Raw genomic sequence first — 24,760 nt, 5'->3', positions numbered from 1 at the left:
ACACACACTCCCTCCACCCTTCTCTTTCCCTTCTTACTTCCCCACATTTGTCAGTATTTTAATATGTATGACAGACTAGGAATCAGTTTTGTTGCTAAAGGATTTTGGGGGGTTTTTTCCCCTATGATATATTTAGTGATAGCTCTATTAGCATTCTAGTTGCGTATATTCAGAGGCTTTTAACTTGGCTGGAAAATTTGTCCCAGATTTCACTCATTCTGGAAAAACATGTAAATTCACAAAGCGCAACTAATTTCTTTCAGAGGAAGATATCGAGTAACCCACTCAGTTCCTTTCCCCTTCAGAGTGAGGTGTTGGGTGACTGGGGAGAGAGAAGGATTCAAAATACTCATTTACACTGAAATGCAGTCCAATGTCTTTAGTTTTTTTGCCTTTGTGGCTATAGACAGTGCCAGCCTGTGGAGAGAACAGAGTGCCAGTTCTCATGTGGGCATATCCTGCAACTTCACACATGACACAAATATTTAGTGTATTTCAGTTTCTTTAGCCTCAGTGAGGATTAAAAAACTTAACCTGAAGGATGTGTTTGAAAGCCAAGATATTTTGGACAGAATGAGCTTGATGTTTATATAGATTTTTTTTTTCTTTATTGCAAATACAAAAATCTTTTTCATGTCCCAGGAACCCTAAAATTATAGTTTCAGTCTTTCACCTAAGACTTAGCTTGTTAGAAATAAACCTGCATGTATTAGGAAAAATAAATATTTTTAAATTTTCTTGCATGTTGAGTAGTTAATAACTTCTTCTGTGGACAGAGAGGCTTTTAGTATAAAAGCATTTATTTGGGTAACACAGTTTGTTACCTGCTACAAAAGATTTGAAAATGTGGCTGTGAATATCAAAATTGTAAATAAAGTTTTATTGTATCTAACTTGATTCTCTTGATGTTTGTGCTGGCTTAAAAGAATTATAAACTGTTTCAGTCACTCCTGTCCTTTAAGAAATACAGGTATTATTTGAACTGGGCTATAGAATGTATAATGCTTAATATCATTGTTATGTGGTAAGGATAATTAGACTCTCTTCTATAAACCTTATTCAAATGGGATCTGCAAAACTTTCTCCAAATTAGAAAGGTCTTCATAACTTTATAGAGCAGAGTAGAGGAGAATGTTAACAACTATCTCAGTTCTGAATGTGTTTTGTTTTGTATCTGTGTGAAAGAGTATCTAGTATACTTCTAAACACAATCATTTGTTGTTTGGGTGTTGGGTTTTTTGTTACTCTTTTTTTTTTTTTTTTTTTTACTTTGGACTAAATTTGAACTTCTAGAACCTAAGCAATAAGTTAAAAATACTATTAATATTTTGCATATGTAGGGGTTTTTTTAAATAAAATCCCTTTTGCCTTACAGGTCCACTGCATATATGTAATCGATAGAAATGGCAAAATAATTTTGAGGCACTCGTTTTTGACTGGTTGTATCATGTGTGTTTATTTGGAGAGAAAACTTTGTTCTTTAGCTTTTTACATTTTATTTGGAGAGCTGCTTTTGCACATATATAGTTGTGAGCAAAAGAAGAAAAATGTGTCAAACTTGCTATGAGATCTTTTATCAAGTTAGGTTTTAGAGCTCTTTGAGTTGTTTCATGGTTTACTTACCAGCTTTTTATTTTTTTCCCTCTATAGTGACAGAAATAGTTTGGACTTCTAGTTGTATTTACAGTTTCTGCTATGGAAAGATGTTGCCTTAAAACAGTAAAGTAACATCCTTGTGGATTAGTCCTAAGCTGCTTTTGTTTTCTTGCTCTGATGATACCTTATGATGATACCACAGGTCTGATGCTGCCCTTCTTTCCTGTCAGCTAGCTGAAATTGTTTTGAAACCTGTCAATCTGCTAGTACAGCACTACTTGTGTTAGGAGGATGGAAGTTCAAGTAGAGAAGCTTGTAGAAGTGCATATCTTACAGAATGAAGGCTTGGTTTTAATTGTTATTTCAGTGGAGTTAATGAGATTTTTGGCTTTAATTAGTGTGCAAAACAACACATTCAAAACAAGGTTAACTAGTTCTGTGTTTTAAATTCCATTCTGTCCCTCACTGTGCTCCAGTGAAGTAATACGTTAACTGTGTATTTGTCTGGCACAAGCAAAATCTTGAGCTGCTTGTGAAAGTGTTCTTATACATAAAGACAAGGATTAGTAAAATATAAATTAGCTATATTTTGTTTGTTGCTGTTTTGCTTTTAAAAGACACTGCTGTGACCATATTGGCAGAGTGAAATACCTCTAAGGTATTTCAAGGAGCCTCTGCTTCTTGCTGATAAAAGTTACTTCTAGACCTTTTTGGAGACAGGTGTTAACATTTAGCCTTAAGTTTTTCCTTTCTTTGGAGGCAGCCCTCTGAGTCAAGGATCTCCCTTCCACCTTTTGTTGTTTGTATTCTTAGTCTTACAGGAGTTTTTTCTGATTGCAGCCATTTTTATTAAATTTACATATTCTGTGGTAGAAATAAGCCCAAGACTTTGAAAAAACATTAAACTGCTTTCCTGCTTCACCCTGCAGAAACATCCTGTAGTTTCTCTTGCTGATAGTGAAGAGATTACCAAATAAAAATAAAAAACATTGAGCATTCTCCTCTTTGAACATTTGTACTTCTGTTAATTCTCTAGTTGCAAGATCTGAATATTTTCCACCCTGCTCACACGAATGTAGTAATAATTCATATAGAATATCCTGAGATGCAATTATTTTTAAATTATCATATCTGTTGGTGGTAGTGTGTCCAAGTCAGTGTATCTCTGTAGGATGTGATTATACTACTTCAGTTACAATAAAATTATATTTTAATTTGGAATTCGTTGAAGAGAGAAATATTATAGAATAGTTTTATATAAAAATTATTGTATTCTAAGAGTGTATTTGCCATATCAGACCAGCTCAAATTGTGATTTAAGGTGAAGAAGAGATTTTAAAAGCTACTTCAGAGTGTGTCCCTTAACTAATCCTTGAAAGAGGCAAAATGTAATATTTCTTCAGGCTACAGTCAGGAATTATTTATATATTAGTAATTTAAGTGTGCTCCAAATGTTTATGGAAACTGAGTCTAAGTGTCATGAAGCCAGTCAGTTTTAGTAAATCATCTTTTCTTGCAAACTGCGTGATAAGAGTGATCTCAGGAATAGTTTCCAGTTTTATATGGAAGAAGATTGCTCCTTGGCGTCAGCCTATGTTGTGCTCAGGACTCCTATGGCATATTCATTATTGCAGGTGAGTGTTCTAGCACATGGGAATGTTCCTGAGCACTGCTTACTTTCCGAATACTTATATGTGTTTAGGTATCACTGACGTAGTCAAGGGAATGTAGCAGTTCTCCTAGGAGAGATCAGAAATATTAGGACCCCTCAGTTTGCAGTGACTAGGGACAAGGAGGGGGGAATTGCCAAGGCTTAAAAAAATATTGAAGGAGGTGGCTGAAATTTACTCAGAACTGTTTTTCAGCAAATCCCGTAGTAGAGAAACTAGGGAACATGGAATTAGTAGGAGATAGTTTTAAAATGTCTAAAAAAGTAAACTTCAGGAACTTGCTGCCATAGGAAGTTGTGGAGGCAATTCAAATTGTAAGTGAATTCAAAAATTTAGGCAAACTTATGGACAATAACAGAGTCCAGTATGGGACTGCAGAAAGTGGCCTGGCTCACTTGCTCCCCTTTAACTGCATCTCAGTTGATGCAGTAGAGTCAAAGTGCTAGGCTGGATGGACTGCTGACCTGGTCTGCTGCCCCAGACCTTCAGCACATTTCCTGTGCTCTTAATGGTCTTGAACCACTGCCTGAGTTCAAACAGCAATTTCAGGAAAAGCATACTGAGCTTTCTAATGTATGGCATGATTAGTTTTGTTAGGAGGATGGTCTTTGCCAATCTGGGCAACTTAATTAAACTACTACAAAGCTTAGTATGTTGCTCATTTGGTTTGGATTTATCTTCTAAAATAACCTTTGCAGAATAAATTAAGTACTATTCAAAAGTATGAGATTTTACTGTTTAAACCTGACAGTCTTTGGCAACTGATGTTATAAGTATTTCAAACTTTAGCCATTTGGCTGGTTATTGTGTTTTATTTATGCAATATTTTAGCATAAATGTGTCGCTGCACTCTTGTATTGTCAACCTGTATGTTAGTCTTTGGAAAGAGATTTTGTACTGTTTTTCATCAGGAACTGTATTGAGGTCGTGTGGATCATCTTTAAATAACTGTTTAAAGGAAACAATTTATAGTCCCAGTGGAAATGACACAGAACTAGTTTTTGACCTAGTACTCCAATTTCTTAATGGCAATACCTTAACATGTTTTGATTCAAAAACATGTTGAGTCAAAGTTCTGTTAACATTGAGAAATTACACTTTTAAATTTTATTAGGTTCTGTTATGGTTGATTATGCTTTAAAAGTGCTTGTAGGATTCTTGGCTTTTATCAAAGCCTCAGTGTCCTAAGTTCGCATAATTTTGTTAAGCTTGAGAAGTCCTTAATTAGTGTTTTGTTGATTTAGTAAGAGAAATGGCATTTGAAAAGTGCCCATGTTAAAGGTTACTCCCACTGAGACTGACATATCAGAAATGAGTCTTTAGGTGCTGTGAGTAAAGCAACAGAATTTGTCACAAAATGATTGATGCATAAGAAGAGAGTCTGAACCATCAGCTTTTTCCAAAGCTTTTCACTCAGTTTAAGCCAACATAAATATTTTGCCCAGAAAAGGAAGGAGATCAAGATCTACAATATTCAGTGTGAAAGACTCAGGCCTTGGTTTTCAGAAGCACCGATGCCAAGGTTCATGAAGTAGCATGTTCATTGATGGGATGTGCAAGCCTGCACAAAGCCACTTAGAATAAGGTGAATGAGCTATAAATACCAAGCAACCCATAGATTTTTATTTTTTTTTACCTAAAACATGATGCTGTGAAAAACCCATGTTACACTTTCCTTCAGAGAAATTTTCTTGCATCTTTGATTACGTACTGCTTCCTTTCTTTCATTAGGTAAGAGGGAATCCCTGTGAGTGACTATCTTTGGTAATACCTCTTCTGACCAGAAAAGTATCAATCTGTTTCTGTGCATAGCTTTAATTTTTCTTATTTCAAATCACATCTACTGAGGTGGTGTCAGAAATGCCTTTCTCAAAGCTGTGATCACTCCATGGGATTCAGCAGTGATAAGGCTGGCCAGCAACCAGTGCTGGTTACATACTGCCCCAGCACAAAGACTGTTGAAGCAATCAGTTCTTGAAACTTCTGAAATTACTTCAGCCCTGATTCAGAATCTCTTTTGGCACATTTGGCAACAAATACAGCCTGTCTTGGAACAATTGTAAAATACAAATGTGAATGCTCAACATAAAAGCAAGACTGAAAGCAGGAGCCAGTGAAATACACAGTCGGGGATCAAGTAGGCTAATTGTCCCTTGACAAAAAAGACTGTTTCCAGTTCCCAGGAACTGACATCTAATTAAACTGGATTAAGTTGGTAAGTTTCCCCACCCTTGGTGGGTGAAAGTCAGATGTCGTCAGTGATGTGAAAATCTGATGGTATCCTGAGTGTCAGAGTGGACCTGGACTCCATCAGATCTGTTGCCTCATAGCACAACTGCTGCATAACAGTGCCCCTCTCACTCTGTCACACCGTGGCTGAGCCTTTACCTTCTCAGACCAGCTGTGAAGTGAACAACAAAGATTCTCACACAGGAGAAGCTGCTATTTAAACAAAACCAGGAGGCATCGGCCCCACTTGCTGCAACGGGGCCTGGCACGCGTATTCCCACGCTCAGATCCACTCTGCTGGCTGGAGCCTCTGGTTTGGGTGTCCTGCAGCAAGAGGTCTGGAGGAGGAGAGCCAGCAGGTTCCCAAGACAGCATTAAGTTAAGAGGGCATGGTCTTAAGCTCTGCCAAGGGAGATTTAGGCTGGATATTAGGAAGAAATTCTTTACAGAGACGGTAATCAGACGTTGGAATGGGCTGCCCAGGGAAGTGGTGGATTCTCCGTCCCTGGGGGTTTTTAGGATGAGACTGGATGTGGCACTTAGTGCCATGGTCTAGTAACCATGGTGGTAGTGGACCAAGGGTTGGACTTGATGATCTCAGAGGTCCTTTCCAACCCAGTTGATTCTATGATTCTGTTATTACCCAGATTACCAATCTTAGGTACTCACACAGGAAAAAATGGGAATAAAGTGGGAATACCAGTCAACCCCCATTCCCTGTTACTTTAAAAGCAGGCATCAAAGGACCAGCAATTGTCCTAAAGCTTTTCTGCTTCTCATGTTTCATATGATGGAGACGAAGAATATTGAACTGAAAGTGGTACAGGTTGGCACATCAGCTGCAGCCAGAACGGCTCCTCTCAGGAGTTTGGGTATCTAAATCAGCCAAAAGACTTGGGCAAAGGTAGGTATCGAGCCCACACATAACAGATGGAAAGACACTCTCATGTACTGTGAAGCTTTTAGGTCCTTTTATTCCAGTCTAAATTTCAAACTAAAACTTTCAATTGTACCAGAGAGGGGAGACTACATCAATGAAATGTGTCTTTGAAAAGCTATGCCTGCTTGGGGAATGTGAAGAAGAAATTGTAAGAACTCATCCACTCCTATATCTCTCCTTTGTAACATTCTGAAGGTGATGATAGCCTGTTGTTAAAAAGCTACCTTAAAACTCTTCTGAATAAACTCTAGCAATACAATATTTTCTGAAGACCTTTAAGTCTTATTTGAAGTTCATTACTAAAAACATCTTGTTCCTAAGTTTAGATTATATTATGAATGCTAGCTGTTAGTTATAATTTTATATTAGGGCACACTTCAGAAGATCTGGAAAATTTGTTAACATGATAAAATGTAAATAGTGATATAGTTCATTGTTTCTTCTCAAAGAGCCTAAAACTTCCGGAAAAAACATGTGGAACAACTAAAAATAGTGGGTTTCAAGTGCATGCTCAAAGCTGAGCTAAATCAGTGTTGAGTCACACAGTCCAAGCCTGAAAATGTGTCTGTCATATCTCATCAAAGTTGCAGCTATGTTAGAGTAGAACTTGCCATCTTTTCATTAATTTGTGAAATTGCTCTACCAGAAGGGGAGGAATTAATGTGATTTCTGCCTTCTCTTTTCTCCCTTTTATTTCTCTCTGGTATCCTAAAATGAGTAACACTCAAGTTTCCTGGTTTGTTTTGGGTTTGTTTGTTTGTTTTTGTAAACATAACAAATTTTCTTTTAGCAATTTAACAAAGTAAATTTTTGGCCATAATGCTTAATAGTCATGTTTATAAGGATTTCTCTGCCTGTGATTCGTACGAGGAGGAGGACATAGGCTCCATTTAGACATGTACAAGCAAGACTGAAGAAAAATGTGACCAGAAATTATGAAATGAACCTGCCCTTCTGCTTTTCCCCCTCTCCTTTGTTCATAATTTTAGCTAGGTGTTTCATGTTTACAAGCTTTTTTCTCACAGAAGGGCAGCATTCAAATAAGAATACAGAAATCTAAAATGGTAACAGGCTTCTTCTTTGGTACGTCAGACTTCCTCTGTTTATTTTGGCTGATAAGTGTGCTTTGCTATCATTTCTGCATTGCTTGGGTTTACAAAATTAGGATAACCAGCTTTCCACAAATAAAATTATACATATTGTTTCATGCTGGGCATCTGGTGCACTTACTTTGTCATGACTTCTAATAATGTTTTATCGTTAATGAATGTACAAACATGCTTGGGTCGTGTAAAGAAGGAAATGACACAGTATTTTCCGTATATTGAAAGCTGTTTGTTGGGTGGTTGATGAAAATTCAAACACTGGGAATTCTAGGCTTCTTTCTGGAAGTTTATGTAATGGTTTGATTAATGTTGAAGTTAATGCAATTTGTTGAAATAATTTAAGCTGTACAAATAGCTTTTTAATTATACTAAGCAGTTGAGAAAATAAAATTTGTACAGATGCTGTTTTACTTGTTATTCTCTCCTTCTTTGAAAAATGTTTGTTTAAAAATATCTGTGCTTGTTCTTGCTCTTATCTCTTTCTCTGTGAGATGAAAGCAGCAAGCAATGTTAAGTGAAAAATAATGTATTTACTAACTGGAAAAAAAATGTTTTTTCCCAGTAAAACTTTTTTTTTCTTTTTTTTGCACGTACCAGCCTTCTGTAATATATTCCTATGTAATGGTTGTAAACACTCTTTTATTTTTAAGGTTATTCTTGTGCAAGTTAATCCAGGGGAAACATTTACAATAAGAAGAGAAGATGGACAGTATCAGTGCATTACAGGTAAAGCTGATAAATTTATTTTAATATTTCCTGAGTCTGAATCAGGATTAATAAAAGGCAATTTGTGGTGTTTAAATACAAGAGCTGTTTAAAGACCTAAAATACTATATTCTAAGCATCATTGGATTTAGATTTCCCTACCATAAACAAAGTACTTTTCCCTATATTAGATGAAATTAAATTTCTTGGGGAGGGGAAGGGGGGAAACATTTTCAGCTTGCAAAGCAAACAGGGAAATGCTGTTATAGCAACTTCTGACTAACCTCATTTATTGTATAGACCTCAAATCAAAAGCTACAGTTGTTAATATGGTTTGAGGAGGATTTTACTTTTAGCTGTCATGTGGGCATTGTTTCCCACTACTAGTTTCTCATCTCTGTGGGCCAAATTGTGTTATTTCTGAGTTCTAGCAAGTGCAGCTTCAAAATACAAATGCTTCAGCTAAGTGTAGCACCCCCTTATGCAATGGTCAGTTTGAGTATTGTTTTCTATTCTGAATGTCAGGAGCTACCAGTTAAGCATCTCTACAAGAGGTACCACAAGAAATGAGCAGTCAGCTATTGCTGTTTAGAATACCATTGTACTGTGTTAAGGGAGTATCTGTAGGTTCAGCTATGGGGTCAAATTTTTGCTCACTCTTCTGGGCCAGTGAATCCTGCCTTCTTTTTTTTCTCAATGTTGGCCCAGCTTCAACAGGTACTGTTCTGGGAATTTGAAGCAAGTATTGTCATCTCCTTTCCCTCTTCTCTCCAATCTGAGAAGAATCAAAAGGTCTGGTTTCCAGTGTCATAGGCAGGTCCTTTGGCTACAAAATAACCTATTAAAAGGAGACCTTGAATCATAATTAGGTTTATATTGACAGTTCTTGAAGTTTACGCGTCTGTTAACACCATATTTCAAAACTTTGTGCTGATTGCATGCTATCGTTGCATCCTTTGAGCCACAAATGAATCAGTGCTGCAGCTCATGGTTCTATAGGGCTTATTTGAAACATGGTATGTAATAATTACTTGGCAGTACCTGAGGGGAACATAGTGAATTTTGTCTTACAATTCAAGTTAAAGAACAGATAAGATGTATTTTGTTTCTAGTGCACAAAATACTGAGGAGAGTGCCATGTATTGCATGTTTGCTTCTGATTTTTAGTTTATCAAATGGGCTTAGTGGTGGGGAATTAATTGACACTTTCCTTGCATGATCGCCTTCAAAGCAGGAAGCGTTTAATGAACTGCAAAAATATTGAGATCATATCTTTGTAGATACACTCTAACCTTTCATGGTACAGCTTTTATCCTTGCCTAGTCCTGCTTGCTTTCCAAGGAGGCAGCTCACCATTGTGATTTGATTCAGCTGTGGATTTCTTCATACTTTAAATATGAAAGTGAGCATGAGCAGTTATTAGGCAGTTGTTCCTGGGACTCACTAAGTGTAAGCTGAGGTACAGTATTTACAACTTTCCTGAAAGGTGCTAGTGGCAATCTAGAAACCTACCTCCCAGATCAGTTCCAAAGCTTTTGCAAACCTCCTGTCACATAAACATTCTCCTTGTCCTTCCTCCTTCCTGGAGATGAAATTGTGGCTTACATTTGGTAGTTAAATAGGGAGCATAAAGTTTTTTTCATACCTGTACATTCACTAATCTTGGTACAGAATCCGAGTTGCACATGATCTTGTGAATATTGCTTTTCTGGTCTATTCTTGCCACTCTTGAGACTTTTCTGTGTTTTGAGTGCTATGCCAGTGGATCTTTCCACCTTTTGGTTTGTTGGGTCTGTCTGGCTTAATAATTGATGCTGTAGCTTTTTTCATTATATGTATTGCAAGTAATGAGGAGTGTCTACTGTCCTGTTTTCTGTGTAGAGGTTTGTATAAAGTGAATAATCTCAGATGGTGTAAGCTGTAGAGGGTAATTCGGTATTGGTGGTCCTTTTTGTTCCGCTACAACTTCTCAAACATAGTTTGCCCTTGGCTTGTCTACAAAATGAATGACCAGTCTGCAAAATGAGTTACAACTGCAGGAGTCTTATTGCATTGTCTCTAAAGAAAGAAAGCTCACACTAGTTCCTTTGTTGTTTCTTCATTGTATGCACCCAGTTATTAGGTGAAATCGAAGTTAAAGATGCAGAAATGTATAATGAGAATGGTTTGGATAAATGTACACATATGTTTATCTTAAAAAAGGCATGAAGAAGGCCAAGGTGACTGAAATTTAGTGGAGATGCAATCAGTGGGAAGTTAATTTAGTCATTATAATGTTTCTTAATGCTTTTCAAATCTAGTTTTTCCTGTAAATATTTACCCATCTTTATACCCTTTTCTGAATGTATTAATTTAAAAGTCTCTGCAAAAGCACATATGCAGCTTTTTCATGAATGTACTATATATAAAATTGAAATTATGTAAGTATAGTGCTAAAATGAGAGATTGGAAGTTGAGAAGTAGTGAGCTGCTTCTGGATTCCCAGTAGAAGCGCAGACAACCAGATACATTAGTTTGGATGATTCGGTAAGTCTCACTTCCTTGGATAATTCTAGATTTCTCTTGTGCTTGGTTGCTGGTCAGTTCAGCTTGAGATTGTGCTGTCTGCTGAAGTCAATGTGAATTGTTAATAAATCTAACCATGATGTTAATTGTATTATCTTGCATCATATATTTGTCTGTTGGAAACATTGAGATGCTCCGTCAATGTTTGTGCTGCTCTTGTCAGATATTCTATTTGTAAAGAGAACTATCCTTACTTTGGCGACACTATACATAGGGTATAACTTCTCAACCTGAAAATAATGAGTCAGAGTCTCTTCTGGAGAAAAGAGAGGTGTGACTAAAGTGACTGTTTAGAGCTGTCCTTGAATCAATGAAGTAATGAAAACTTAAAGCACTAATTAATGGAGAAACAAACAGTGCGTTTTCTGTGAGCCTCACTTCTGAAGAAAATGCTGCATTTACACACAGGTCTTTGTATTGACTTACCATCTATTTGCTGGTATAGCTCTCAGATGATCTGTAAAGCCTTGACTGTTTTGGAACTACATTAAGCGAGTAAAGAAGTGGCTTCTTAATGTGGGCCTCTTCCATGGGAGTTAAGATGGGGTGAAAATGCACCTAAGAATATTTCCAGGTTTGAACTCTCTAAGGATGGCAAAAGAGCAGTGATGGTTAAGGCACCTTTTATCCTTAGTGAATCCTATTACTTTATTTTGGTGGAGTTTTGATGACTTAAAATAATGTGTGTATTTTATTCTTTATTTCTGTAGAATAAGAAGTGTGATTACTTTATATTTCTGTAGTTAGCACTATTGGATCATAGTTGTTTTTATGTTGTGTGTATTTTGACCTAAATACAGCTTTGAATGAGTATTTCTGAGTGCCAATGGCCATTTTTTTCTTATTTTATTAAGGATTTACTTTGCCTGCATAGTGATTTGTCTGATAGTGATGACTTCTACTCCCCCTTGATGCAACTTCAATTTAAGCCATTTGTCAGTCTCTAACTAAAAACTCTGTGTTTTTCTTGCTAGATAGATAGGAAGACATCTATGTATCCATGTGTTAGACCAAAATGTTTATTTTCAAAAGAGCTCTTTTAAATTTATGAAAATTTTCTCACATTCTAGAAATACACAGACTTCTCTGGAAACCTTCCTTAAGCCAAAATTTTCTTCTGTTAAAATGAAATAATCAGCTACATTACAGTGATTCAGAAAACCAGGTTTGAAATGTATGAATGGGCTCTCTTTGTAGAAGTGAATTACTGCAGATCACTCATTCATGAATTCTTCCTATTGCAGAATAAATGAATGACTATGACTCATCTTGAGCACATTTTATAACAGTCCCAAGTTACAGCTAAAGGCTATTAAATGTTACTTGACATAATAAGAGAGACCATGTTCTGTATGTCTCTGCAAAGGAAAATTGCCATTTTCATAATAGAATAAGAAGACTTATGTAAATTAGAATGAGTCATAAATACTCCATGCTTTGAAATTAAATGAAGTATCAGTATTAAGGTTAGTTTCTGGGATAAAAGTTAAGCAAGCTTAACCTGATTTTTTCTCTTGAAATAAGAAATGCAATACTTCTGAAAAGTATTTTCAAGGAAGCCAAGAGGAGAAGAAGATACATCAGTTCTGAGACTGCAGTAGTGAAACACAAACTTTAATTGATTCTAAGACTAACTTCAGCTTTGCAACACCAAACCTGCCCATTATCCAGAATATTGTGTGAATAAAGCTGTTAGAGAATCATAGAATGGTTTGGGTTGGAAGGGACCTTCGAAGGTCATCTAGTTCAAACCTGACATGGGCAGGGGCACCTTTCACTAAACCAAGTTTCTCAGTGTTCCATCCAGTCTGGCCTCAGACACTGTCAGGGATGGGACATCCGCAGCTTCTCTGGGCAACCTGTGCCAGTGCCTCACCACCATCATAAAAGTTTCTTTCTTATATCTGATCTGCTCTCAGTTTAAAACCATTACCCCTTGGCCTGTAACAACAGGCCCCGGTAAAAAGTCTTTCCCCATCTATTTTTTAAACCCCCTTTATACATTCAAAGGCAGCATTAAGGTATTCCCAGTACCTTCTGTTCTCCAGGCTGAAAAACCCCAACTCTCTCAACCTGTCTTCATAGGAGAGATACTCCAGCCTTCCAACCATTTTTGTGGCCTCCATGGACCTGCTCCAACAATCCATGTCTGTCTTGTGCTGAGGAACCCAGTACTCCAGGGAGGGTCTCACAAGAGCAGAGCAGAGGGGCAGAATCACCTCCCTCAACCTGCTGGCCATGCTGCTATTGATGCAGCCCAGGGTATGATTGGATTTCTGGGCTGCAAGTACACATTGTCAGCTTGTGTCAGGTTTTTCATCCACCAGTATCCCCAGGTCCTCTGCAGGACTGCTCTTAATCTATTATCTGCTGTTTTCTGCTGTCAGATTTTGTGTGGTTTTGTTTACAGATAGCATTTGAGCAGCCAAACTGAACATCTTGAAATCCAAGCTGCTATTTAAGTATATTTGAATCAAAAAAACCCCTAGATTTATCTTGTTCTCATATCATCTGGTGCTTTAGTGTTGAGTTTTATTTAAAACTAATATTGGAGGTTGTTAAAGACTATCCTAAATTCTGTACAAGCTGCTACAGACCCCTCAGAAGGAACTTTATTAGTTGCTAATGGTCACTGGGAGATGATTCTCTCACAAGACCACCACTCCTTATTATCAAATACTAAACCACTGTGTTAAGTGGAGGAATTGTGCGCAGTCATTCTGTGGTGATTTTAGAATGTACAGGGATACCTGGCACTGCAGTAGTGATCCTATATGTTGCCTTTAAGGGTGACATCACCTCTAGAAATACCATATCTTGTTTGTTAAATTACTTAGTATCCACTTTAGCACTGGGCTAAGTTTAGAAATAAAAGGATGTTTATTTAAATACACAGCTCTCTAGTAATGGAACAAACTAGCAAAAGCAATAAAACACTGTTAACAGGAGTTCTCTCTTTGAGCATCTCTAGTCTTCTAGGTAGCTTAAGAACCTGGATAATGAACACCTTACTAAGGAGTAAACCTGGATGAGTATTACAAAGTTCTAGTCTTCGGTTTACCTGCTCCTGTTAAGAATAGCTTACCGAAGCCACCCAGAGAAGCTGCTCTAGGTAATCTTTCTTTTCTTTCTGTAGCCCAAAAAGAAACTGGTTCTTTATCCTTGTTTCCATTTACCTGTTTCTCATTTCAACTGAAACGTTGCATGATGACATGTGTAAGTTAATTTGCCTTCCTTTTCGTCTTCAATGATACTTTGCAGCTTTTCTCCACTGTAGCCTTCTGAAAACACAGATACAAACTTTAATACATCAGTTCATTTAAAAAAAACACCTCAAAACAACCCCACCCTAAATGGTAAATAATCTCAGTTGTCTTCTCCATTCCTTCTGTGTCAATGCTGTAGAAGACTGAACATGTTATGTGAGGCTGAAACTGGATATGGATACTTAGATTAACATCCTCTTCTACATATTAATTTTAGGATCTCCATCGGAAGTATTCAGAGGGCCTTCATAAGAGGCATTGAGGGAAGCTAAGACAAGTCAGCTGAAAGTATGGGGTCACAGCAAGCTACAGTGACTTACAGCTACTTAACTCTTGGTTGAGAATGTCCTTGTAGAGGATCAGAGCTGAGTCTAGGGGTAGCTTAACTTTAAAGCACCTCTGTTTGGAAATTACCTTCAATATACACAATTTAATAATTGTTTCATAGATTTTTTTATTTCTTGGTATCTGCAGTCAAACTAAAAATAATAAGAATCTTAGTATTGGTCAGCTATGTGGGAGTATGACTGCAGAGGAGACATAGTTCTGTTTTGTGTTGCAATGAAATGATGAGAGAAAGTGGCTGCAAAGCATGGTTGTAGCAGCTTGATTTGGAGCTGTCTCATTCTGAAATAATTTTAAGTAGGACCTGCTCTTTTTATACCTTAGACTGATAAACAGAGTGCAAATACTGTCAAAGACTTAACCCTTCTGCGTTTTACAAAAGGTGTTAATTCAGATGTCTTTCACAATGTTGATTATAGTGTGTTTTAGGGAAAACATAGTTTTTCTGCCATTGATTTCTATTTAAAATGTGTTAAATAGATTCAGTTTCTTTATATGGACAAAACGTATCTATAACATTTTTGCCTTAGCTGTTTTCTCATTCTTCTATTAGACATTTTTCTAACTTCTGTCTTATTTCATTTTGAGATGTGAATGAGTTCATAACATACTATATTCAACATAAGGTGTTCAGTCAGGTTCTCCTTTTCCCCTTTGATTTTCCTTTATATGCAGATCAGTTAACCTTCCCCGGTATGCTGCACACTGCAAAGTCAGCCTGACTCTAGGAAGGTTCTGGAGACATTTGTTTGAAATATCAGTTCTTGAGCTGCATACTGAAGGCATCTAATTTTAGGTGTCTAAATGTATGTTTCTATATGTGGCCTGGGATCTAAGCTCCCATTTGAAACTAGTGAAGATTTAGTCACTAGCTGTAGTACACTCAGTGCTTTTCAGCTGACATCAGTTTGCGCTCAATAGCTCTCCAAACTCCACTATCTGTACCGAGTAGATCTCCACTTGCTATAATGGGAGTTTAAAGTCCTAACTTGCATGCAAACACGTAATTTTAGATACCTAAATGAGGTGTCTCCATCGTGGAGCTAAAGCCTGACTATTATAAGCTGAAATAAATAAGGTTACATCCTGAAGATGCCTCATTTGGGTGTGTTGATTCACAGTTGTGCGCACAGTGAATGTCTTTATCTTCGAGCATTTGAACTCTTTGAGCTCATCCATTTCTGTGAGCATCTAACATCTGGTCTTACATGGAGGGTACTGGTACTTGGAGGTGCATGGTGAGAAGGGAGTGACAGCCCCGAGTTACAGCTAAGAATAACCCTAAAACTTGGTTTCCATGTCTCTAGTCAGGCATGTCTAGCTCACAGGGCTGTGAAGTATTAACTTGAACTGCTGAGATGCAGGTGCTACTGTTGCCTGAGTCTGGAATCAGTTGGATGAGCCTTGTATAAACCATGTTAAGCTTGACAGGCCTGCATGTGGCAATATTATAATAGTCCTGTGGCATTGCAGTCAGTCTGATTTGTTGCCTGACTATGCTGTCGATGGGGAAAAAATAGCCCCGTATTGCTTGCTTTGTGGGAGGAAAAGAGGAGAAAATTTATGTAGGATCTCTTCTTGGTTTCTAGTGTAAGTAGAAAGTTTGTCTAATGTAAGCAGTTATCAGTTTGAACTAAATCAAAAATCAGAGATGCAGGCATTTTACTTAGTATTGTCACTTAATATCCTAACATTTAGCATAACTTACACTGGTAGCATTTTCTGTATCTTGATTGGATGCAACCTAGTTGATTGAAATAATAAAGATTCATGAAGATTGCATATTAAATAGAGGAAGAAGTTTCTTCATTTCATTATCTGATTATTTAAAAGCAAATGGAGCTTTTATTTTATAGAAACGCAAACAATGTTTTTAAGTGGACTTTGTACTGAGTTTCATAAAAATGGAGAGGCTAGAACTTTGTGCATAAAGGACTTTTGCTAGATTCTCTTTCACCACTTTGTACAGTATGAGTACATGCTGGTGGGTCACCTGTTGGCAAATGCTACAGATTTTTAGATGAGACCCCAGGAAAGTTCTTTATAGTTCACCCTGTGAGATTAAGGTTTTATTGCTAAATTCTTGATGTATAGCTGTAGCTGTCAAAGCATTCAAATTTTTATCACAGAATTACTGTTAGTAAGAAATAGCTTTGAATTAACTTGATTTACTCTTGTCTTATTTGTACTTCAAAAAGTAGTCATGCCTGCTTTATCTTGTGAACCCCTGTCAAGCACTTGGTAGTTGTGAAGGGTGGCAGACAAACTGGGAAGGAAAACAGTCTTCCTGGTTGTGGAGCAACTCTCCTGGCCATTGTTTTTTCAGAGTTCCTCAAAACAGAGCAGGTTCCTCATACATGCCCAGGCTGCCACAGCCATGCCTGCAGTTTACAGGGTCTGACATTGCTCTGCCTCCATGCTTTCTCTGGTGCCAGAAGTTCTTGAGTAACCAGAGGGCCAAGGCAGCAGTGGGAAGAGACCAGGAGGTTAGTCTCCCTTTCCTTAGTTTTCGCCCATGCAAGGCTACTGAGTTGTCTGCGTGGATCCAGGTACACTTTTCTCACAAGAATGTTGTATCTAACTATGTGTTGCAACTTTGAATCCAGGGATTTTCTAATTCTGTTCTTAGTTAGCTTTTTTTTTCCTAATGGATGAATCAGCAGCACATGGCTTGATAGATATGGCTGTACATGTGTTATTAATAGTAAATTAATAGTTGTCATTTTTTGACTGTCTGTGAAATGACTGAGGTTTTGTCAGCTTGCATGAGTTACATGATCATGACATTCTTCAAGTATATTTAAAATCACGGTAATAAAACTTCCTTTCCCCTTCTTCCTTTTGCAGACATGCAGCAATCTGTTTTACATCTAAGGCAGTTTATTATCCAAATGAGGGAAAGAAAGAAGATGCAGAAGATAACAAGGCCATTACAAACATATAGCCTAGCTGTGCACAAACATAAACAGCTCCAGTGTAATGTGAGTTAAAGACCATTTACAAGCTGTGTAAGTTCAGCCACTTAAAGCCATTAAGAAGCAATGTAATCACATGAGGTTTCAAACAAAGTTAGAAGGACCAAATTCACTGGTAGTAAATACAGCTATATATGGTGCTGTTCTTTCTTCTTTCTTTTTGCCAAAGAAAAGCTCTTTTTCACACTTCAAATGGCTTTCCAGTTGTCCTTCTAGAAAACACAGTTGTTTAGAGCAGGTGCCCTAGGACACCATCCAAAGAGCCTCAGGTTTTTTCAAATGACTGTACAACACCCAATAACTTGTAGATGGGTCTCAGGTTAATGGATTTGGAGCTACTAGAGAAGCTGACTACACTTTGCTTCCCTTTTGATTAATCAGCTGTTCTGCGAGGATATGGTTCATCTCCTTTGCCTGTTCTCAATTTGTTTTCCCCATAGCCCATTCTTCAGAAGTTTCACTTATCCTTTCCATTTGGTGCCCTATATATGGGCCATTTCCATAAATACTGTGTACTGTGTTTCCCTTGGATGATCTTGACAGCTGTATTCAAAAGTAGAAGAGATGTGCCTTCCAAGGCAGCCAAAGAAAGAGCTGCAGTAAGAACTATAAATGTCAAACCGATAGTCTATATTAATAATTCTTAAAAGGAGTTAACGTGGAATTGTCGTTTCAATAAGAAGTAAGTTACTGTGAGTGGGGTAGTGAGTATTCCCCATGATGACCTCTTCCTAATGCAGTATTTCAACAATCCTAGAAAAATCTTACGAAATACAGACAGGTCATTTAACATCGAAGGATTGTGCTGAACAAAGACCACAAGAGGACCGTGGACTAAGACAAAGTCTTGAAGTAGGGAAAGCCATGTTCCTAAAATACAGCTTTAGCAAGCCAGTTCCCAAAACAAACCAAAAAACCAAAGCAAACAACCAAAGCGGGTGGAAGCAGTCGAATTCCTGGAAAGAGACAGGCAAAGAACTGGTAGGTCCAGGAGATGTAAGTTAATGATACTGCAGCCTTCTAAGAATGAAGAATGAATCAGAATGAAAGTTGAAGATGACAAACAGAAGGACAAAGAAGTGTCTACAGAGAGCTGTCAGCCTTTCGCTTTTTCTCTGTTTTTCCCACAAGTTGCCTTTAAGATAGTCTCTGGAAAGATGCTATTAAAGTGAAGTGCTACTGAGTTGCATCCTCAGCTGCTTAAACTTGAAGAGATTGTACTCTGAAAGGCACCACTCTTGACAGAGTTAATTCTTATGGTTTATGCAGCAGAGACATCTCAGTAAAGCTCTTAAGTAGCAGGTAGATTTGGAAAATTACATGAAACATACTTAAGTTTGCCTTTATTCTTTTTGTTATACTTTCCATGTATTGTATTTTGTTTCTTATTTTGTGATCAGGCAAAGATTTGTTTTGTTAGATGTACAAAAAAAGGTACTTTGACTCTTACTTAGCTTTTAAATTCAATTTAATCTGAAATCTTACCTGACTTTTTACTTTTGTTTTTCAAATTATAATACATACAAATAAAGCTGTCTTGCAGGCAGATCCTTGGAGTGCCTAAAGCCCACTTGGGGAAGTTTGAAAGCTAAACTGTTTTTTTCCAAAAGAGATTTTTTTCTGAGTTGGGATCGAAAGCAGAGTGACTGTCTCCAATTAGAGTGTGACATTTTTGTGACAGTGCAGTTTTGGAGAGCATCTGGTGGCTATACAGTGCATAAATGAGTGCAGATATTTAGTAAGTTACAAGGGCACTCTGAGCAACTGGAACCAGTTAAAGTTCTTCCAGCATGAATTAGTTTTAAAAGTCACCTGCTAAGAGAGCTGAAAAGTGAAAGTGAATATTAACAAATACTGATTAGAGATGCAGAGGACTGGCATCCAGTCCTCTAGTATGAGTCTAACTTCCACTCATTTCCCTGATTTGTACTGCAGATGGATACAAGAGGACTGGCAAGCATGAGGTTTTGAGATTGATTATTGACAGTTTGATCACTTTTTACTTCTGGTCCAAGTGCTTTTCTACACAGGTTGTAAATCTGAAATGCTATCTATGTAGTCTTTTCAATTAAATATTTGTAAAAGATATATTTCTATGCTTACTACACCCTTCTAATTTTTATGCAAAGGAAGATTGCATCAGCGAGAGGAAAACGTACCTTGGAAATATCCTATCTTTTCTTTTAATTGCAGCTATATACACATTAAAGTTTCCTTGCATTCCTTTCCCGCAAAGATATAACACATAGTAGACTATTCATATGGCCACACAGCCTTATCTGTAGGTTGTTTCCCCAGTTCATCCTCTATCAGGTTTTTAAAATGCCATCCAGAGTACTGACTTGTCCATAATAGCTTTCCAACTGTGCATTATGTTTGTGGAATTTCAGTGTGTTGTCACTTTTTCTAAGTTACTGAACCTTGTCCTGTATCCATTATTTTTAATGGTAAAGAATCTGGTCTCATGTTGGTGACAGTAGTTAAATAGAAGGGTGTTGGATTTGGAGTTCTTTTCAGAAGCACATAAAAGTATGGTGCTGGATCATCTTTTTGTATGGCACTGTTGTGCTGCTGGGTCTGGACAAGTAGTACATTTGGAAGTAAGTGTTTCTGTGCAGCTTCAGAGAGCTGGACAGAGGTCTGAAGTGCCTGGGAACATGCCACAGAGAAAAAGAGACTTAATGTTGGGTAAGGTTATATCTGTGTAGGATCTAGCTTTAGGAGATATGAAGGCCACTGAAAGTAGATAGAAGGACTAGAGAATGCAGGTGTAAAGAATTGCAGGTATGCAGTGGAGTCTTGAGGCCAGATACCTGCATACCTCCTTGAAAGCGTAGCACAGAATGTTTTTTGATCACTATCTCAAAAGAGCTTCAGCAGAGTAAATACAACCTTCCCTATATTTTTTTTTAAAGTTGTAAATACTGGATGAAATAGGAAAGGATTGAATGCTAAAGCATGATGCACAGATAGCCTAGGATGTACATATGTCCTTTCTTAAACATTCAGTCACCAATGCACTCGAGTATCTTTCAGCTAATGAGATATTCCAGAAATACTTGATGTTTCAGAAAAATTGGTCATCCAGACAACAGTTACTGTGATCATAAAATGCATCAGGGCAGTTGTTGCTATTGTAGCTTGAGATGTTTAGTAGCATTTTACAGGATTCTGCTGAGACTTCAACTGTAATTTGATAACTCACGTTTACAAAAGAATAAATGAAGCTGATTCCAAGTGTTGTGAAAAAGAATTATTAGGATGTTCAGGAAAATGAATATAAACAGAAAGTAAAAGAGCTTGGTTTGTTTGGCTAAAAATTAGTTTTGCTAGGAATTGGTAAGAAAACACCAGGGATTTAAAAAAAAAAAAAGAAAAATGAATGCCAGAGCTAGTGGCTGTCAAATAGTTGTGAAATGACTTTTGTCTAATTACAAGAAACCTTCTGGCTATGTAGGTGAGTAGTGCTCTAGAACAGCGGTCCAGTGGGAGACGTATGGCTAAAAGAACTGTTTTAAAATTGATCTTCATGCTTTTATGTAGAATCCATTTATGATGGATCTTGATGTATGATAGTGGGGGAGAGGAATAAAACTGCAACTGCAGGTGAATAGACTTGATTCATGAGGTATTTTCAGTCCCTGAGCCCTCACGGTCCAGCAACAGATAATACAGATCTCCTGCATCCAGGCAGTAGCGAAGCAATGAAAAGGTTTCTGCACAAAGGACACATTTACTTTCCAGCTATTAAGCAATTTTCTCATCTAGGCTTCTTAATAGAGGGATATATTGATGCATACATAATGTATGGTAAGGAACTCCACTGTATGCATCTGTCTTTTTTCCTTTCTTCTCATTTGGAATGACAGATTTTGTATGTGTGAGTCTTAGTTGTTTCATCCCTGGCCTCTTGTTTGGCACAGGTGCATGGATTCCTAACATAGTTCTTTCTGGCTGCAAGTTAATTTTGGCTGCTGAAGCAGTGGGTATGTTACTTGCTAAAACATATTTGGTTACAGAGCAAATTGAATTTGAAGAGAACACTGCAATTGTATAGGCTTATCTTTATGTCTGGTCCCTTCTTACTGCTTTTCCAGATAGCTTTCTTTCTGGACATATTAATTAACAATGTTGAAAGCTTTTTATCAACAAAAATCTTTGTCATAGACTCGCTTAATACTTGAGCTTACATACTTCCCCTTGTGGTAAATTGTTTGAGATTTGGAGAAAATAATTCCATGTTGAAGGGATCTGTAAATGGCTCATTGTGGAGAATCAAGGAGCTTTTGTCACATAAAACACCAAAAAGACCAAATTTTAAATTTCAAATGCTATAACAATTTAAAAGATGTGAATACAATTTTAAAAAGTCTTTATTAGTTAGCCTGAGATTATTTAATTATTTTTTTTTTTAGCTAACACAGATCCTGAAAAACACTTTCAAATCACTTTCAATAGTAAAATGTGAGGTTTGCAGTGGGATTTGGTTGATAGTATTCAGTGATTTGTGTGCTAGTGAGAACATTTCACTACAGAAGAGGCTGCAGGTGTTTATAGTAAGCATGGTGCCTTTCTATGTTGCTAAATCGAACTGAGAATATCAGTGCTTTTTTATGCATACTCTGATTTGGGGTTAATTCAGTATCAAATTTCTGCAAAGTTTGAAAATTCTTTTGTGTGGACTTTAAGTCATTAGCAGAACCAGAAATCTTAATCTAAATGGTGAAGTATTTATCATGTCAGTTGCAATGTTAAGAATTTTCAAAACCAGTAGTTTTTTAGTCAACTTTTATTTCCACTGTCTTCAGAGCATCCCCTATTGTAGCTGCATTCATAGGCTTTTCTTGTTATTAGTGAAAAGACAGAAAAGAGAACACAGAAAAGACAGAAAAGTATGTCTGTGGAAAGAACTGTGCAAGGGGTCACATTCAGGATGTTTGATTCCACCTTAGCTGTAACTTAGATTTAGCCACAAAAGTCTCCCATGCAGCCCAGGTCACCCATTGAATCAGGATCTAATCCTAGCAAGCAAACTGAATGCGTTGCTTGTCGTGTTTTAACCATGGAATTCCCTATATGCCTGTAATTGTACAAAACATAAAGCTGCAGGGGCAGTCAAAAGCCAGACATCAGAGACAATGTAGAGACAGTATATAAAAGTTGCCTTTCTGTCTCTCCATAAAGAAAGGCTGTGTGTTTACTTGGGCTATATGATCGCAAACGCAATCAGCAGCAGGAAGCTGGTTACGGCACTCGCCTGTAACCAAAGAGATCTGAGCTCTACAAGCACCACAGAATATGAACTTGTAGCTCCCCAGTTCCAACAGAGTCTCTTGGCCATGAGGCTCGGGGATACTCTAAGTTAAACTTTTCTCCATGTTGTCTTTTAGAGATGGGCATCTTCACCTCAAAAAATAATTTGAGGGAAAATACATGGGAAAGCAAGCTGCCTTTTTTTGTCGACATAATGGGAATTACTGTATGATTTAGATGAAGTCTTGGGTTCTGATTCCTGTTTTAAAGGCTTGCTCTGTATTTTCCATTTAGAAGCTCTTGGATTAAAGGAGTTAAGCGTGTTCCATTCCACTTTCTAGTTGTCCGTCTTCAGCAGAGGTGACCTGATTATTCCATAGTCTGGTGTTCATAGCACTCTCCTAGGCAGGAGCAAGCTGTGGAGTTAGTCTGCTTGAGCATAGCACAGAATTTAGTCTACCTACTAACTGAACAAGAGGAATCCTTTTTCTGACAGTAGGAATCCACTCTGAGAAAACTCGATGTACTCTACTGAAATTGGACAGAAGAGTGACTAGAGCAGGCCTGAACCAGAGATCTGCTTGAGGGCACATGGTTTGTGCTTAATGATTTGTGTCATTCAGTATGAGGTGACTCCCTGATAAATGTGCAGAGAGTTGTCCTCTGGAGGTAGCCAGTGAATCACCCTGGTGAGGCCAAGTGTTTGGTTTAGATGCTGCAAAGTGTAAGGTGTGTGACATCAGATGTTTTCAATTTGGTCTTATGTCTCTCTTTTGTCATGTGATTCTGTATAATTTGCCTGAGCCTTCTTCCCTGCTGTTTGTGTCATGACAGAAGGATTTCACATTGCAAATGTCATCTTTTGAATTGTCAGCTTCAGGGATTGTTTTCTCCACTCATGATTTGAAACAAAACTGGGTAATAAACTGTTACTTCAAAATTTATTTCATGGTTTAGACACCTACATGAACATTTCTTTGTGGAACTGTAGTGTTGCTAAAACTTGGTTAGTGGACTCAAGTGAACCCCTCAAATGTAGGCATAAAAATAATTGTATGCAGTGAGTGTGAAGAGAGGCAGTCCTGTAGGACTGAATTCTTTCCATTGCTTTGTATTGTTAGAGATGATCTTTTTATCTGACCAGAACAGCAAACTCACCTACTACAGGGAATTGCATCTAAGGGAGTAAAATTTCAGTGAGGCAGAGCTGTCGAGTGTGAGGGTTTTTTAAAAATCAGCAATTATCATTAACTTTTTGCCTTATTCTAAGAACAAGATTTAGCCCTGTTTTTGCACTCTAGAACTCCAGTTGTGGAGTCAATGTCATATTTTTCCATCTTTCTGGCTTATCATGTAGAATACTGGATTATGGGGTTTCTGGAAAGCTGAGACAATTCATGTCCTACTAACTTCTTTTTATGTCTTCTAGTTAGGAATGACTACTCCCAAATTGGTTCCTTTAAAGAAAGATGTGGTTTGTATTTATTTTATATACTAGAAGGATTTCAGCTGCTTATAATCGTAATAATTTTTGTTCTGCTTTGATTTTATTTTAAATGGACATTGTATTTATTTATATAATTAGCTTGGAATCTAAACAGCTTGAAGGTTTTCAGTTATTAGTAGACTCCAGGGACTCGGAGTAGTACATCTTTAATGTCTGCCTCAAATTAAAAATTTGAGTTGGTCACCAAATTTTCTCTTGGCAGCCTTTTCTGATAATAATTTTTTCTAGGGTTTCTGACACTATATGTGTTGTAATAATCCCAGTTTGCTCAAACAGATTTTTTTTTTTAAATCCACAGAGTCTTATCTCTTATCCATACTTTTAAAATACCTTACCCTAGAATTTGGTAAAATTGTTTCAGCACTTACATGAATGCTAATGATTTGCTTAATCAATACATTACATTTGTATAGGTAATATTCAATAAATCATATTCAATTCATAGTTTGTGTATATGTATATATATATATATACACACATACACGTGTGTATGTGTGTATAGTAATTTGAGGAGGGGGAATATTAAAAAATCTGCAAAAGGAAGGGGAGCTTCTCTGAATGCCGGGTCTGCAACAGCAGAATGTGCCAGATAATTTTGCATTC

The 24,760-nt window shown here is 37.3% G+C and overlaps 1 protein-coding gene across 7 annotated transcripts in view; it reads left to right on the top strand.

Moving 5' to 3' along the window:
* The window catches only part of FNDC3A (fibronectin type III domain containing 3A), a 117,542-nt gene that overhangs the window by 32,243 nt on the left and 60,539 nt on the right, over positions 1-24,760 (top strand). For 5 of the 7 annotated variants that reach the window (XM_027648729.1, XM_027648788.1, XM_027648743.1 and 2 more), the window contains one exon: positions 8,192-8,267. The exons of 1 other annotated variant lie outside the window; for it this stretch is intronic. In XM_027648729.1, coding sequence (XP_027504530.1) covers positions 8,192-8,267 — 76 coding nt within the window. Of the gene's footprint in view, positions 1-6,310; positions 6,400-8,191; positions 8,268-24,760 lie in introns of those variants that run through there. One more of the 7 variants, XM_027648753.1, reaches the window with a different exon arrangement.

This window comes from Corapipo altera, unplaced genomic scaffold, assembly GCF_003945725.1.
Source record: "Corapipo altera isolate COAL_440 unplaced genomic scaffold, ASM394572v1 0, whole genome shotgun sequence".
In the NCBI taxonomy this organism is placed as follows: domain Eukaryota; kingdom Metazoa; phylum Chordata; class Aves; order Passeriformes; family Pipridae; genus Corapipo; species Corapipo altera.
This window is presented reverse-complemented; position numbering and strand designations above follow the sequence as displayed.